Source organism: Myxine glutinosa, chromosome 1, assembly GCF_964187855.1.
Source record: "Myxine glutinosa chromosome 1, kmMyxGlut1.1, whole genome shotgun sequence".
NCBI classification, from domain to species: domain Eukaryota; kingdom Metazoa; phylum Chordata; class Myxini; order Myxiniformes; family Myxinidae; genus Myxine; species Myxine glutinosa.
The window spans coordinates 202,371,456-202,389,800 of NC_136261.1; the positions used below are offsets into that span (position 1 = coordinate 202,371,456).

An 18,345-nucleotide genomic window follows, 5' to 3' on the forward strand; every position below is an offset into this window, starting at 1 on the left:
ATGACATGAAGTGGAGCTTTAACACAGCCACCAACCCCCTGTAAACGAACACTAACACCAGTTGCCGTCTTCTCTGACAATGGCAAAATGCCTTCAAGCATCAAAGATTGATGTGCTCCTGTGTCCCTCAATACCCTAACCGGTTTCTGGTTAGTCGAGTCTCCATCCAATGACACAAACCCCTCTGAAATAAATGGTTGGTAACCCTTTTGAGGGCGATTTCTCACATTTGCCATTGCATTCGGAGTTGTACTAGTCTGACTCCGCTCCTGATTTTGCCTTTCCATAGCATAACTTCGGGACATCGTGTCCAGGTTTATTGCAAAAAGCGCAAGTAGGCCCGGAGGAGAAACTCGTGGTTTGTCTCGAGCCCCCCGGAGGATAAGTCTGCCTTGGAACTGTTGTCTTCTGATTTCTAGAAGTCGTGGTATCAGAGTGGTCCTCATAGTCATCTCGAGGCCGCCCCCATGAATTTTCGTTCTCCGCCCCTGATGTACCATAGCTCCCCTGGCTAAGTCTAAGCGAAAGGTTAGGTTTGTGGAACCCCATCCTGTGTGTTAAGGCATAGTCATCTGCCATGGTTGCTGCCTCATACAACTTTGGTACTTTCCTTGCCTCTAGATGTACTTTAATGTCCTCGTGGACACACTGTTGGAATTCCTCCACCAGGATCAATTGTCGCAATAGTTCGAAGTCTTTCCCAACCCCTTTTGAATCACACCACCGATCAAACATGGTTTCTTTCATTCTTGCAAACTCCACATGGGTCTCACTCTCCCTCTTCCTGGCATTCCGGAATTTTTGCCGGTAAGCTTCAGGGACCAATTCCTAGGCTTTGAGAATGGTTTTCTTCACTATCTCATAAATCTGCACATTGGTCAATCGGTAGAGCCGAATAAATATCTTGAGCTTTACCCACCAGAACACTTTGCACTAACATGGTCCAGGACTCCTCAGGCCATTTTAGCATTTGAGCCACTTTCTCAAAGTGTGAAAAAAATTTGGCTACCTCCTTTTCATTGAAGGGTGGAACCCAGCCTCACATGTCTGCCAACATCCCAGGTGTTCTGACTAGGTGTCGAACCAGTCGGCATGGATGGTACCTCTCCCCGTTCTTTCATTAAATCCAGCTCCTTGAGTTTAATTTCCTGCTGAAGCGCCATTTCACGTTCCCTTAACTCCCTTTCGGCTTTTGTCTCCTCTGCTTCGAGTTCCCTTGCAGCTCTCCATTCCTCTGTTCTTTCCTGTTCTCTTCTTTCTTCGAGTTCTCTTTCAACTCTCCTTTCCTCTGCTTTTCTTTCCTCGAGTTCTCTTGCAGCTCTCCTTTCCTCTGCTTTTAACCTTTCCTGGCTCTGCAATTGCATCTCCATTTTCCGGAGCTCCACATTTTCTTGTTCCTCGGGTAACCAATCCAAGGCTCCCTCTTCCCATGTTCCTTGTCCCACCAGAGATTCTATCACCAATCTCTGCATCTCTGCTTTCCTCATATTCGCTTGGACCTCCAAGCTAAAATGTCTGGCTAATACCAAGAGGTCTGATTTTTTTTAATGCTTGGAACTGTGCCTCACTAGGGGATGCTGCAAACTTTCCTGTGTCAAACACCATGGTGACTATCCGTTAACACCTGTTAACCCCCCCCACAAAAATTTTCCATTTTTTGAAAAATTTGGGAATGTTGGAAAAATTTCCAAATTTGGGAATTCTGGGAATGTTAGGGAATTCTTTCCCAGACGAAATTTAGGGAATTTAATCCGCAGTACAAGATTTCTGGAATTTAATCGGCAAAGCCGAGCCCCCAATTTCTCCACAGTACAATGAATGAATGAATGATCGTTTTAAGGCCATTTTCCCCGCTAGAGCAGGGGTTAGCCTTGCGGGCCCCATGACAATCATGGTTCCCTGTTTGAGGCAATGTTTTTATGGCCGGATGCCCTTCCTGACGCCAACCCTTGGTCGCCTCTTACGATGCGCAGGGATACGGTGTACCTATTCTAACCGGGGTACACACCGGGATCATTCATCCCAGCGAGCTGGTACTCAATTTGCCGACCTCGGAAGGATGACAGGCTGAGTCAACCCCCTTGGCGTTAATTCAGCGATCGAACGGGATTCGAACCCAGGATCCTAGGATCCCAAGCCGGCACCCTAACCGCTAAGCCAACACCAGGACTTTTGGCCGGTGTTCCTTAACCGGCACAATTTCTCCACAGTACGAGCCCCCAATTTCAATCTGGGTCGATCCCGAACGAATGTTATTAGGGAATTTTTAATCCCGGACGAAGACCCAATTTCGAGCCCACAAGTCAATTGGGTGAGCCCCCAATTTCTGTTATGTGTTCCTCCCCGACCTCCTAGTCTCGATATACCTCCGAACCCCGAGAGGAGCCACGGCAGAAAAATATGTTATTCTGTATCAGTAATCAATAGTGAAACCACACCAAGGATTATAAACGAACAAATGTATTAAAAATCACACACAATAATAAAGGTACAACCAATAGCAATCAAAGTGCACTCAAAATATCTTAAGATGGTACCATCCGCTAAAATAAGATAACTCACTGCGCCCTTCCAGTGACTGGAAAAAAAACCCTCGTCAATGTCTCTATAACTCAAAGGTGATCCCGGCGATGAGGCGAGTAATGAGGCGTAGGCAAAGTGTGGCCAGTCACGTGGTCCAAACCAACATCAAACTGGCGGCAGAAAGGGAAATCCCAAAGGCGCGATCCAGACGTGCACGTGCGCAGTTCAATCAACGAACCGCAACGTATTCTTCAAACGCTGCTTTCGCGCACACACATCCCCGGCAGACGACCGGAGGGTGAGAAAAGCTGACGCGTAGCAAAACCTTTTTTGGTGAACACAGCGCGCGGTGCAAAATGGCCGACGGCTCTTACTTGAGTCGAAGCGCCTAGGTGAGGATTCTCCGGAACCTCAACGCCTATACCTGACAACGCAGGTTTCTCAATACTCCAGCGATAACACCTATCACAGGAAATTCCTTTCAAGGAGATTCAAAGGTTACTCGCGGTTTTCGTTCGATCACGCTCGCTACGGAGCTTCAAGACACGCGTCTTCTCCCACTTTTCTCCTCCCGCCTTCCTCTTCCTCCTCTCTCTCGTCGTCTTCCGGTTCTCGATCCGGTTTCCTGTTTCATTTAAAATATTAACCCTTTTTGCCTTTTAACAACAATAACCTTACCTTTTAACAACAATAATCGCCGTTTCCTTCAAACCCCAATAAGAATAATAATACATAACCAGAAATGTTTCAAGTGGAGGAAAACCACAACCACGGAAGGGCCGAATGCATAACACTTGGCTCTAATAGGTAGTATTGCCCCCTTTGGCAGAAACAACCTCAAGTAGGCGTTTCTTATAGCTGTTTACCAGTCTCTGACATCTGGTGTTGGCTTAGCGGTTAGGGTGCCGGCTGGGATCCTAGGATCCTGAGTTTGAATCCCGGTCGATCGCTGAATTAACGCCAGGGGGGTTGACTCAGCCTGGCATCCTTCCGAGGTCGGCAAATTGAGTACCAGCTTGCTGGGATGAATGATCCTGGTGTGTACCGCGATTTAGAATAGGTACACCATATCCCTGCGCATCATAAGAGGGGACTAAGGGTTGGCGTCAGGAAGGGCATCCGGCCATAAAAACATTGCCTCAAACAGGGAACCATGATTGTCATGGGGCCCGCAAGGCTAACCCCTGCTCTAGCGGGGAAAAATGGCCTTAAAACGATCATTCATTCATTCAGTCTCTGACATCGACTGGGAGAAATTTTTGCCCACTCCTCCATGCAGAATTCTTTCAGCTGTGCGATGCTTGAGGGGTTTCTTGCATGCACAGCTCGTTTCAAATCCCCCCACAACATCTCGATGGGATTTAGATCCGGGCTTTGACTTGGCCATTCCAGAACCCTCCATTTCTTTCTTTTCAGCCATTCCTTGGTGGATTTACTGGTATGTTTAGGATAATTGTCATGTTGCAAGGTCCACCTTCAGCTGAGCTTCAACTTCCGACAGTTGGCCTCACATTATCCTCAAGCAACCTCTGGTACAATGAAGAATTTATCGTGGATTCTATGATGGTGAGCTGCCCAGGCCCTGATGCAGCAAAGCTGCCCCAAACCATAATATTTCCACCACCATGCTTTACAGTTGGTATCAGGTTCTTCTGGTCAAATGCTGTCTTTGGTTTTCGCCAAACATGTCTTCTGGTACTGTGGCCAAATAGCTCTACCTTTGACTCATCTGTCCAGAGCACATTGTTCCAGAAGTGCTGGTCTTTGCCTAGGTGTTCATTGGCAAACTTTAGTCTTGCCCTGATGTTCTTTCTGGACAGCAAAGGTTTCCTCCTGGCACACGCCCCATGTAGATCAAATTTGTGCAGCCTCTTTCTAATGGTAGACTTGTGCACTTTGACATCAACAGTGGCAAGAGCTACCTGTAGGTCCCGTCATGACATTCTGGGGTTCTTCGAGACTTCTTTCAGCATCTTGCGGTCTGCTCTCGGCTGAACTTGCTGGGGCGGCCTGGCCTGAACAAATTGGCAGTTGTTTGGAATCTTCTCCACTTGTAGATGATCTTCCGGACAGTCAAATGATTGATTTAAAATTGTTTGGAGATCTTTTTAAATCCTTTCCCAGACTCGTAGGCATCTATAACCTTCTTTCTGAAGGCCTCAGAGAGCTCTTTTGATCTAGGCATGGTGACGCCGCACATTTCAACAACAAAGAGCAAACCAAACTAAATGTCTGAGGTTTAAATAAGACAGGTTCCTCCAAGATCCTCTCTAACGATGTTCTAATCATTTGTACCTGAGCTGGTGCACCTGATTCTAATTTTAGGTATTTGAAGTAGTGATAAATGTCGGGGTGTACTTACTTTTTCCACATGTGAAATTTGCATTTATGTTTATTTAAATTATACAATGGACTACAAAATGTAAATGTTTCATGATATTTGTTATATTATATCACCTTTATCTATCAATATTGTTGAAATGAAGATCAAATAGCTTCATGTTGAAATATGTTGAAAAAGTCAAAACTTTACATGGGGTGTACTTACTTTTTCACGTGACTGTACCTACATACATACTACCTACATACATAATACCTACAATCCTACATGCATACTCCTACATACATACTACCTACATACATAATACCTACAATCCTACATACATACTCCCTACATACTTACTACCTACAAACATACTACCTACAAACATACTACCTACAAACATACTACCTACACACATACCACCTACATACATAATACCTACATACATACCACCTTTCACACAACACCATCACATATGAATTATTGTCCGGCATTGCCGGATTAATTTGCGTTCGTTTCAAAACGTGTGATCGTTTTGACAATGGGGAAATTAGCTCTGTTTATTTACCCCCATCGGTTGCTGGTTTTAATATAAACAATGCAATCGCTTTCAATTGTGGATTGCTTAAATGCAAAAGTACACCTTTACCTGCACAGCAACTTTGATGCTTCAACTTGAAATCAAACCAGGGTTTGGGAAATCCTCACGGAAGTGATGGTTAATGGCAGGTTATCATTAAAAAAAAAGTTAATCATTGTTATGAAGTTTCCATGACAACCCTGTCAAATGTGCATTAGGTACGAACAAGGAAAAAATCAAATTACCTCTCCAGGGTGGAACATGTCGCAGTATGTGGCACAAGAGGGAATGTCTAAATCAGGACTCAGATTTGTTTTTGTTTTTTTGAAATATCGTTTTGACAACTTCGAACGACCTTACCCAGATTTTGGTTTAAATGTGAATGAGTCTTAAAGGATATTCGGGTCTCAAATTTCCAAACGTGACGATGTGCGTTCCATGTCTTTCATGGGAAAGATTGTAGTCTGCATTATATAATTGAGGAGGATTTATTTATTTATTATTTGTCCCAGTTGAATCCCAGCTTGTAAGGTGTATCACGATTGTTGTGAACTTTTCATTCTGTTTGTTCATCTGAAGTTTCATATTGTGGATCAAGTTGCAGTCACATGGAGTCGAATGGCTGTTAAAGTCTGGTTCTTCGGCCAGTCGCCGAGCCACCACAACCGACGACCATTATGGGGCTTTTGCTTCTTGTCGAGCGCATGAGTGTGTTGGGTCCATTGTGCTAACCGAAGCATTATGGATGAGGATTTCACCGACTTTGTTGTTAGAAGAATCGTGTTTCATGTGAAACTTTATGCACAATCATCGACCCAACCGACAGTCCGGGAGGTAGTGCTATTGTTTGTGGCCGTTTAACTGTGTACACAGGAGGGCCTTGGATTAGTTGCTCTTGCCTTGCATTATGGGGAATGAGGACAGGTTCTTCAATGACAAAAATAAACTTTATTTTTTAGAACTCTAGTCCAAGTTTTTTTGTTTTTTTTAAGCATCCAAGTCAATTTTGATGTGACCGGAGCCACTTGCTACCTTACATTTTCAGAAGAGGCAAGTAAACAAACCACTCTCCTCCATAAACAACCATAATTTGAGCTCTGCCTGAAATTCAGGGTATACTGCCATTAGATTAAAGCTTTTACCTGTAAGCGCAGGCATTTGGTGTATTGGTGAATGAGGGCTGGCATGATGGCACATTCGCCTCTAAGCTGTCTAGCCTGGGTTTGATTCCTGACCCAGCTATAAACTGTCATCTCGATGCTTCCAAAGGCAGGGTGATTCATCAGTGTGTGTGCCGTCCCTCAGATGGATGTTAAAATGGGCACCCCTGTCTGCCAGCATTTGTTGATGGACATTAAAGATCCCACCGTGTCCTTCACGAAGAGTGGATGAGCTATTGGTGGCACCCTGAACAAATTACAAATTCCTGCCCTAATTACTGCTGGGAAGGCAATGGCAAACCACCCAGTATAACTGTGTTATGGGGACTGAGGACAGGTTCTTCAATGACAAAAATAAACTTTATTTTTTGAACTCTAGTCCCAGTTTGTTTTCTAGTCAAACTAAAAACTCTAGTCCAACTCTAGTCCAAGTTTATCTCCCATGACAAAAAACTACTTCAGTGTTTTTCAGAGTAACAGAGCTCGTAACAGAGTATTGTACCTCATCAGATTGGTGAATGAGTTGAGGCTTAATGTACTGTTATATTTAACAAAAAATTTTGTTCCTCTACCTCCAGAGATATTTTATGAACGAATCAACACACATGAATTTGTGTCGCTGGTGAAAGAGCTTGCACCTCCCGGAAAGATCTCCCAACCTACGAGTTTTGATTTTGAGTTCAACCATGTTGAGAAGCCATATGAGTCGTACAGGGGCCAGAACATAAACCTGAGGTAACAGCGTGCATGCGTCGTTGGTTATTTCTATACTCGGGTTTCAAAAGGTGGACCGGAGTCCTCCTGGGTCTTGAAATGTCCACTTCTGTTTTGATAAGGGATCATGATTCATGGACCAAGTTGTGATGTTTTCTTGTTCTCAAAGTTTTGTTCCGAGGGCTCTTTTCCGGATCTTCACTCAGCTCACAGCCTCCAACTGTAGTTAGTTTCTCGGAAATATTCCCAGGGATGTTTTTTCAGATATCTGTAAAGCTCTTCTTCATCATTCCCATTGCTCCAACAAAGGATCTAACAAAATGGCGTAATCTGCCCAGAATTTTTGGCACGCGTGTGCAGAAACCCCAAACAACGACGGTCATAAGGGCAGGGAATGTATAGCGTGTGTGCGAGATAAGGATTGTTACTTAATATAGTTCACAAGGCTATTTAATTAGGCCGAAAATACTTGGAAATGTACCAGTGAAAAATAGGTGAGCCTCTGCACAACGGAAAAGTTGGAGAATCTGAACTGAGCTCGCCAAAAAAGCTGATAGCTTGTAGCTCCCCGTACTGCAAACTCCCGAGGCTGCATGGATCGGTGCGAGGCCTAAACTTCGTAGACGGGTGCGTTCTACTCAAACCTTCAACCATAGCTGCCAGTGAGTGGACTTTGAACCTTGTGGGATTGCCTCAAGTGAACATGGCAGGCTTGGTGATTTAATTAATGGACATCTGCAATTAGAACAACAATGCCATCATTCCCAACATTCAGGCAATCCTCACAGAGGGAGACACCATATCTGATTTGGTTGCTTCTTAATGCCAATAGGAAGGACATATTTTGGGCTTGTCAATGCACAGGGTAAGCTTAATATGATGATATTTACAAATAATCGTGTTTGGGAGGAGGGAGGGGTAGGAGTGGGAACTGTATGGGATGTGAGGGCCGTTATAAATGTTTTTTTCTTGTTTGGTTCTGGGGCCACAAGATAAATTATACGAGACTAGTGGGGGCACCCGTGGGAATCCCACGGGCATGGACGTGTGTGACATTTGGACATCTTCATTTCGATGCTGCACCTGCACATTCAGTTTTACAAAATGGTTACATGGATGTAATCCACACAATTTATTTACTTCTGATAACATGTGAATGCATGTGCATGCACATGGGAAATACAGTTTGAAATGTGTAATTACACCTAATGTAAAATGTGACCTCAAGAGCTCAAATCATCTCTCTCCCCGCCCCTTCCCTCCCACATCATGCACACTACACCGGGGAGTGGATCACTCACAGGGGAGTGGATCATTCACAGGGGAGTGGATCACTCACAGGGGAGTGGATCACTCACAGGGGAGTGGATCACTCACAGGGGAGTGGATCACTCACAGGGGAGTGGGTCACACACAGGGGAGTGGGGTCACACACAGGGGAGTGGGGTCACACACAGGGGAGTGGGGTCACACACAGGGGAGTGGGGTCACACACAGGGGAGTGGGGTCACACACAGGGGAGTGGGGTCACACACAGGGGAGTGGGGTCACACAGGGGAGTGGGGCCACACACAGGGGAGTGGGGCCACACACAGGGGAGTGGGGCCACACACAGGGGAGTGGGTCACACACAGGGGAGTGGGTCACACACAGGGGAGTGTGTCACACACAGGGGAGTGGGAGAGGATCAAGACGTTCATTGATGGTCTCATTCTGTTCCCTCATTCTTTTATTCATTTTGAAAATGGCAGTTACAAATGACCCTCATGCAACTTATTGAGACAGCGCTGACATAAAGAAGCAGGAATGACCACCCACATGCCCCACATTATGCAACATTGAGCTAAAGACAGCTCGGGTGCACGAGACGCATATGGAGCATATTCTGACGTCGAGAGCAACTTGCACCAAAATCTGACAAAACAACATCCGCACACGTGACAGCACGGGATCACGACGAATGGCAGCGACCATTTCTGCAGCGATTATAATCGTAATTACCGGACCAGATTCAATCTGTTCCAACATGACCACCTCAACCTCATCTGCAGGTTTGGATCCAGCCTTTGGAGAACAAAGGTCTGCCCCTCTCCCCACGTGCAGACTTCAGAGTGCCTAATTGTAACTTTTTATTGTGACTACGTCTAAAGAATGAAACGTTCCGACTATATAAATAATACAGCTCGAATGGAAAAGTCCCTGGGAAAAAGTCTTATGGGCGGTGGATAAGAATTACACATTACACCTTTCTGTCCGGCGAAAACCAGTTACTCTTTTCGTTACAGCATACAAAATGACATTTAAAAAAAATAAAGATTTCAAATAAACTTCTTAAAAGTGTACGTGCACATAGCTTATAAAATAAGAACGAAAAATATCTCTCAGCAATTTCCCGTCTGTGTTTATTTATTTATTTCACATCTGTGAATTGCATGTCCATGCACACGTGAAATGGACTTTGTTTATTAATCCTGGATGTGAACATGATTCAGCCTTGAAAACTCGTGCGAATGTTTTTTTTTTTTGTTTTTTTTTCACGATTTTATTTCCTATAGCCATACACTATGAAAACACATCTTCTTTGGGTGGTGTATAATCGCTCCGAACGAAACAGGCATTACCTGGCTTCCTTTGCATGAGTTTTAATCAAAATGTACCTTTATTTCTTCAAAAAGTAACATGATAGAAGACACGTTGATTCAGCCTTAAAATGCGCATCAGAGGCCCATCATATGCCTATGGAACCTTGACTCTTCTTAATTTTTAAACTTGAAAGTATTGAAAACTTTTCGCTTTACAAAGTAAAAATAGATTTAAACCAAACGTTATTAATAAATATTGTATTCCATAGTTAGTTTACATTATTATGTACATTTTGAAGTCCTGTATTGTTTAATTCCATGGTTGGAAAAGAGTTGACCCACTTTAAACAAACTCTGTATATACACCCCAGGAATAAAAAATATATAATTAGACTACGGTTCGATCCCGAACTTCAGTATTAAGTTGCTGTACTTTTACAAAGTAATAATATAAATAAAAAACATATGTCACCCACAGGGTGAACCGTATCTTGCCCCTGCATCTGTCTATTTTACCTTTTGGTCAAAATTGAATGACCTTCAAAATGACCTTGAAGGTCAAGGCCGATCGACACCAAAAACTAATCAGCTGAGCGCCATACCACACCCTATATACCCACCAAGTTTGGAGATCATAAGATCAAAGTTACTCAAAAAATAAGGGTTTCGTTGACCTCCATGATTGACCGCAAAGTGACCTTGACCTTTGACCTTGACCTTAATAATTTCGTATGGTGAATAGTATGTCTTCATGACCAACGCACATGAAATATTGAAAGATTTTGATGAGAACTGAGGAAATAATTTTTTCATGAAAATTCCGTTTTTTCGTCATGACGTCATCAAATGACGTCATAGCGTCAAACTGTTTACAGATCTGGGAAGCACTCATCAAGGGCATTCATATGAGGTATTACTCGATATGGTACCTACGATTTCAAAATTTGACCTTGGGGTCAATAATTTTACCTTTTGGTCAAAATTGAATGACCTTCAAAATGACCTTGAAGGTCAAGGCCGATCGACACCAAAAACTAATCAGCTGAGCGCCATACCACACCCTATATACCCACCAAGTTTGGAGATCATAAGATCAAAGTTACTCAAAAAATAAGGGTTTCGTTGACCTCCATGATTGACCGCAAAGTGACATTGACCTTTGACCTTGACCTTAATAATTTCGTATGGTGAATAGTATGTCTTCATGACCAACGCACATGAAATATTGAAAGATTTTGATGAGAACTGAGGAAATAATTTTTTCATGAAAATTCCGTTTTTTCGTCATGACGTCATCAAATGACGTCATAGCGTCAAACTGTTTACAGATCTGGGAAGCACTCATCAAGGGCATTCATATGAGGTATTACTCGATATGGTACCTACGATTTCAAAATTTGACCTTGGGGTCAATAATTTTCGACCTCCAGCGCTAACCATGAAGGTCAAGGCCGATCGCCACCAAAAACTAATCAGCTGAGCGCCGGACCATATACTAGATTCCCATGAAGTTTGGAGACGATCCGATCAAAGTTACTCAAAAAATAAGGGTTTCGTTGACCTCCATGATTGACCGCAAAGTGACCTTGACCTTTGACCTTGACCTTCAAAATTTTGTGTGCTGAAGGGTATCTCTATAGGACTCTGATATGCGAAGTTACAGGAGTTTCCAATAATAACTGTGGTCTACAGAGTGATCTAAACGTGCATGTTAATGCATGATCTAATTAAAAATGATTAACCACAAACAAACATACAAGCTGACTAATACATCTTGCAAAAACTTCGTTTTGGCAAGATAATAACTACGTCCTGGGAACGTTCTCTCCTCTCCTTCTCCTCTGTCCTTCCCCATGCCCACATCTCGTCTGACCAGACGACACATTCAAAACGGTTGTTGGAATACATTTCACTGATTTTTCTCAACTTTTGCTGAAACGGAGACTTGAACCATCCCAGCGACTGTGATGGTGAATTAGAATCGAGATAAAGCCATGATGGAGTCTCAATGAATGGCCTTTATGTTATAGGCCTTCTCATTGTACCCCGTCGCACCGCAGAGCGAAAGGGGGACTATGGTTTTCCCCTCCGTCCGTGTGTCCGTGTGTGCGTGCGTGCATGCGTAAGCGAAGGGCCGAATTCTAATTTGGTGTGTGGGTGCAACCCACGTCAAAATCCAAGATGGCCGCCGCCATGTATGTCTGACGCCATGAATGTCTGAACCTTGTGAGCGGTATATCTTGAAAAATAAGCGAAGTACCAACTTCTAATCTGGTGTGTGGGTGTATCTAAGCATAAGGAAGAACAATATTGAAAATTTGGTCGCCACGTCAAAATCCAAGATGGCCGCCGCCATGTATGTCAACCTTGTGAGCGGAATATCTTGAAAAATAAGTGAGGTACCAACTTCTAATCTGGTGTGTGGGTGTATCTACGCATAAGGGAGAACGCTATTGCAAATTGGGTCGCCACGTCAAAATCCAAGATGGCCGCCTTGCGTCTTCCACTTTGTCAACTCACATCACTTCACCGACGGGGGACCTAGGCGTAACGCTTGTTTAAAATGCATTTTGTTCTACAAACGGTACCTTTTATCGAATTTTCTTCCAGTTTTTTGCAACTGAGTCTAAAAGCATGTTAGCGACTGTGAAAAATGAAATGAGATATCAAATTAGAGTTGAAATAAAACTATGAGAGAGAGAGTAAGACGCCGCTGGCCTAACAAAAGAGGCCTCAAAGCTTTGCGAGTCTACAAAATGGTGGATATTTGTTTTTGAAACCCCTCCCAGACTGGGTGTAGCCACTCCCCTGGACAGACAGACAGACAGACAGACAGACAGGATCACCTACGGAGATTATATATATAGATTTTTTCATCTATTGATAAAAGGAGGTGTGTGTGTGTGTGTGTGTGTGTGTGTGTGTGTGTGTGTGTGTGTGTGTGTGTGTGTGTGTGTGTGTTTTTTTGTTTTTTTTTGTATACAAGATCGAGGCTCGTGAAAGAGCGAACATTAATCACACAGAAAGACAAACAGACACACAAAACAAATAACATCGGGAGCGGTAGACAAGATGGGGAGAGAGGGGGAAGGACACAAACACAACATTTGAGAGCAGGGACCGAGAGACATGGAGACATCGAGAGAACTGTGGGAGGGAGAGGGCTTTGGGGGGAGGCATGGGAAGGGGGGGGGGGGGTGGGAGAGGTATAAAACATATGGACACTGCCAAGACTTCCAGGGAAGAAGTTGGAATTTCAAACAAGGTGGATCTGGGGTGAATTAGTGGGGGTAGAAAAGATCAAGGTTTTGGATGGGGGAAGATAAGAGATGGTGGTGAACAGCTGTTTTGAAGACCTGGAGGGAGGAGTGTGATTGAAGTGAGTGTGGGAGTTTGTTCCAGAGGCGGGAGAAAAGAGGAATGAAAGAGTGAAGGTGAGCAGAGAGCCGAGATTTCGGCAGTTTAACCATCAGAGGGTGGCTGGCAGATCTTGTGCGACCTGTAGGAATATTTGGGGGACAGAGCACAGAGAGAGCTGGGGGAGCAAGGCCGGAGAGGAGTCGGTAGAAGACAGAAAGGCCACCTACCTGCCTGCGGTGAGTGAGTGAAAGGCCCTCAGAGATAGCTTCATCGCGGGAGATTCCAATGATTCTGAAAGCTTTGGATTCAACAGCGTGAAGCCGAGCCAGGTGTGAGGCAGGAGCACCAGCCCATAGGGGAGAACAGTATTCCATTGAGCTGCGGATGAAAGCCTTGTATGTGGTGAGGAGCTCAGGTGTGCCTAGGAAGGACTTCGCACGACGGAGGATGCCCAGTCGGCGACTGGCTTTGGAGGCCAGCTTGGAAATGTGGTTTTCCCAAGAAAGATCATGGCAGATGGTGAGACCCAAAAGCTTGAGCGACAGAACTTCTTGGAGAGGATTGTTGAGAAAGTAGATGGGAGGGTTGTCCAGTCGATCTTTTCGGAGAGACATAGTAAGAGTGTGAGATTTGTCAGGATTGAAAGACATGTTCCACATGTTTGACCAGTCTGTGATTTTGTCCAGGTCTTCAGAGAGTGAGGAGGCTGCAGACTGCCGATCTGAGGGAAGAGGAATGGAGCGGCAGAGAGTGGAGTCATCAGCAAAGAGATACAGAGGATTTTCCAGAGAGTCGGAGAGATCATTGATAAAGACCAGAAAAAGCACAGGGCCCAGCACACTGCCTTGGGGAACTCCAGCCTGAACGGGAAGGGGAGATGAGAGAAATCCATTCAGGGCCACACGTTGACTACGACCAGAGAGGAAGTCCGCAAGCCATGCATGGAGATTTCCATGGATACCATAGGAAGAGAGTTTGGTGAGCAGAGCTGGGTGCCAGACCGTATCGAAGGCACGTGATATGTCAAGGGAGACGGCTCTGATTTCCTGTTTGGCATTGAGGACCTCCATCCATTGTTGAGACAGCAGAAGCAGCATGTCCAGAGTAGAGTGACCTGGTCTGAAACCAAATTGATGATCAGAGATCAAGCCATTGGAGAAGAGGAAGGATTTCATATCCAAAGCAATGATGGATTCCATGACTTTGCTGATAATTGGGAGCAGGCTGATTGGTCTGTAGTTGCAAGGATCTGTTTTTGCACCTTTTTTGTGTAAAGCGGTAATGTTTGCTGATTTCCAGGATGCTGGCAGATGACCTTGAGCAAAGGATAGGGTGAAAAGAACAGAGAGAGGGTGAGATAGAGCGGCAGAGCAGGATTTTAGGACCCGTGAGCTGATGCCATCTGGTCCAGTTGCAGAATCAGAGTCGAGGTTTGACAAAAACTCCTCCACCTTGTCAGGAGAGAAGGTCACAGAGTCCAGGAGCAGTTTGGTTCGACTGGGAAAGGTGGGAACAGAGAGAGATGGGTTTGGGACTAAGGATTTTGAGGCAAACACAGAGTTGAGGCATTCGGCTTTGTCACGTGCGATGTCAACTGTGTGGCCATTTGAGGTAAGGGAGGGGATGGAGGGGGAACAAACACCAGAAACGGATTTGACCAGACGCCACCAGGATTTGGAGGAAGGAGACAGGTTCGAGAGTTCATTCTTGAGTGAGGAGAGATAGTGCTTCCTGGCACTCCTGAGGGTAGACACACACTTGTTCCGAGCTTGGTGGAAGGAACTGAGATTTCCTTCAGTTGGATTAGCCTTCCAAGAGGCAAAGGCAAGTTGTTTCAGGGCAACTGCCTCACCACAAGATTCAGTGTACCATGGACGGGAGGAAGGGTAAGACAACTGAAGGCGAGATGGGATAAATCTGTGCATGAGAGAGATCAGTTTGCTTTGGAAGAATTCCCAGGAAGAATTGATGTCAGAGGCAGTGGAGATGGGAGACCAATCCAGACGATTGATGGCTGCTTGAAGACCGTCCCAGTCGGCCTGAGTGAAATGCCAGACTCGTCGACGCTGAGGAGGCTCTCTGAGAATGGCCAGAGAGATGTCCACTTTGACAAGCACATGATCAGAAGAACCGATTGGAGCAGAAGAAGAGCAGCAGACATTAGCAGGGAAGTTAGTCATAAACAAGTCTAGAAGAGAAGATACTCCATTGGCTGAGATCCGGGTCGGGAAATTGACAGATTGTGTCAATCCCAGTGAGTCACAGAAGTCCTTTGCTGAGGTGCCATGACTGGTGAGAGAGGAACCCACACCCAACCAGGTGGCATGATGACAATTGAAGTCACCACATATGAGGAAGAGAGAGTTGGGATGAGTGGATAGAAGTTGGTCCATGTTGTCAGATAGTGAAATGTAGATGGAGTCATCACTGTTTGGGGGACGGTACAGAACACATATGAACAAAAGGTGGGAGCGGAGAGGAAGCCGTAGCCAGAGGTACTCCTGGGGGTGAGGAGGAGAGAGGGCAGTGCAAGGAGAGTGAGGAAGAGAGTTTTTGATAAAGATAGCCACCCCACCACCAGGCCGAGGCTCAGGTCTATCATACCGAAGGAGGGAGTAACCAGGAAGAGATATTAAGGAATCAGAGACATCTTGAAGGAGGAAAGTCTCTGTTAAGCAGATCAAGTCTGGATTGTCAGAAGCAACCTGTATGGAGAGATCAGTCAGGTTTTAGCGAAGGCCCCGGATGTTTGAGGTCCATACCGTTAATGAAGAGAGAGGGGGAGCATCGGGTACAGGACAGGGGAGGGGAGGAGTAGGGTAAGATGAAGGATGAGAGGGGGAGGTAGGGAGAGCAGTTGTTAGTGTGTCAGCGATTGCAGAAGAGTTCCAAGAAAGGGAAGGATGAGGAGGATGAAAGGTTTGAAGGTGAAGGGATGAGGCACAGAGAGGGGTTGTTTGAGGGGGGACAGAGGAAAGAAGAAGGTTGGGGGGGGGTGGAGGTATGAGATAGAAGGGAGACGAAGTGGGGAGGAGGCAGCTTTGAGGAGGAGGGGGGAGGAGGGAGAATTGGAGAGGAATGGTATGGGGGGAGATTTGAATGGGAGGGGTTGGGGGGGAGTTTTGAAGGGGAGGAGTGAGGGGGGAGTTTAGGAGGGGAAGGGCAAGGGAGGAGTTCAGGAGTGGAAGGGCAAGGGGGGAGTTCAGGAGTGGAGGGGTAGGGGGGGGAGTTTAAGAGTGGCGGGGCAAGGGGGGAGTTTAGGAGTGTAGGTGCAAGGGGAGGGATTTGGATGGGAGGGGCAAGAGGGGAGTTTAGAAAGTGGATGATTAATGAAAGACGAACATTGATAACAAATTGGGTTTGTTGTGATTTTCAAGTTAGCAATCCGGTTCAGAATGATGGAGGAGGGATGGAATGAATGTGAATTTAGACCATGTAGTGAGGGAGACGTATAAGATATTGAATTTCTTTTTTTTGAGGTGGAATGAGTTGGAGAGGAAATTGAGAAAAGCCTTTTAAATAGGAAGAAAAACAGCGTGTTGTAAAATACCACTGAGTAAAACACTGAAGAGGAAAGGTTATACATATTTAAATAATATTTAAACAGAACCGTGAACAATCTTATGTGCACAAAAATACCAACGGGGGGAGAGCCGAGAGGGACCACCACGAGTCACGTGAAGTGTTAGTTATATTCACTGTTGCTGCTCGCTTGTATGGACAGGAAATGAAAGGAACTTGACTTGACTTGATATCCACAGATATTTATCATAATTCCTATATTTCTAGGTGTCTGATTTTCATTTAGGAACACAGCAATTATGGTAAACCATTATTAAATTTGCCACTCTTTCATCTAAATCAGTGATTCCCAAACTTTTTTTCCACGACCCAAAATTTGAAATCGCATTCGCCTCGTGACCTAAATGATACCGGTACGTACTTGGTACCGCTACCTACGATAAAATTGTCGGACAAAACGCTTTCAACGTGAAAAAGTGTCCTTCAAAAACTGGGATTTTGAGCAGGTGGTTTCAAGTCGGGTCGTGACCCTGGGTTTGGTAACCCCTGGTCTAAATGCTGAAAATTATGTTTACGAGACTATTTGAATTACAGGTCTCGCGCTAGCAACGGCAGGCTAAAAGTGCCCAGCTAGCAGAACCGAGTCACTGAAAACGCACACAGCGCATGCGCAAAAGGCCTCGTTAATAATCATATGTCATTTCGAAAGTCGTGTACATTATTACTGGTACAATTTCGGTGCTGTTTGACTTCCAAGATCTTTTGACTTCATTTTTGAAATCTCTTGATTTCTGCAAAGGTAATTTTCTTGATTTCTGCAATGTTTAGGCCAAAATCGCTGAGTACTGACACCTCAATTAGCAATGCCTTATTTTCCTTTTTTATACCCAAGGCCTATACTATATGCTATATTATATATAATATAATAGAATACTACATCCGGTCGCAATGCTTTGTTTTCTTTGTTTAATCTGGATGGGTGAGCGTTACTTCCTTATTTTAAAATATCGCTTTTCGTTCATATTTCCATGAGTTTTCTATGGTTGGGATATTGAAATTTCTGCAGATGTTCCAATGGATTGATTACGTGACAGTCCACATACTTTGTTGTGCGTTTGTGTGTGCAGGTGTTCTGATATGAGTTTTTTTTCACATCCCTATTGGAGGTGACTCGTGCTTTCTGTTTCTGCCTTGCAGAACTTGCACTTGTTCAATTGACTCAGTCCCACCCGACTTTTAAAGCCATTCATGTAGTGTCCCTGGTCTTTGACATTTGTAACGATTAGTTTTCCATCCCAGTTGACCTGTCCTCTTCTTAGCGATTTCACTGAGTCTTCTTTGTCTTTGCCCAATCTGTCCAACTATTTTTTTTCTCCCTGCTCTTTTGTTGTTCTTCCAGTTGTCAGTGTACATCTGTTGATATTTCACTTTATATTTTTATTTTGTCTTTTTTTGCAATCGGTGCTGTATCTGTTTTGGTTTTGGTTTTGGTTGCTGTTTTGGTTTCATATGTGACATCTATTCACATCTGTCTTTGCATTTTTTTTTGCGAGGTGAGTTAGGGATATCTTCTCTGGCTTG

At 44.6% G+C, this 18,345-nt stretch overlaps 1 protein-coding gene across 2 annotated transcripts in view; it reads left to right on the forward strand.

Moving 5' to 3' along the window:
- LOC137433422 (vacuolar protein sorting-associated protein 26B-A) overlaps nt 1-18,345 on the forward strand; it is a 95,352-nt gene that overhangs the window by 18,887 nt on the left and 58,120 nt on the right. For both annotated transcript variants that reach the window (XM_068125761.2, XM_068125755.2), the window contains exon 2: nt 7,165-7,321. In XM_068125761.2, coding sequence (XP_067981862.2) covers nt 7,165-7,321 — 157 coding nt within the window. The remainder of the gene's footprint in view (nt 1-7,164; nt 7,322-18,345) is intronic.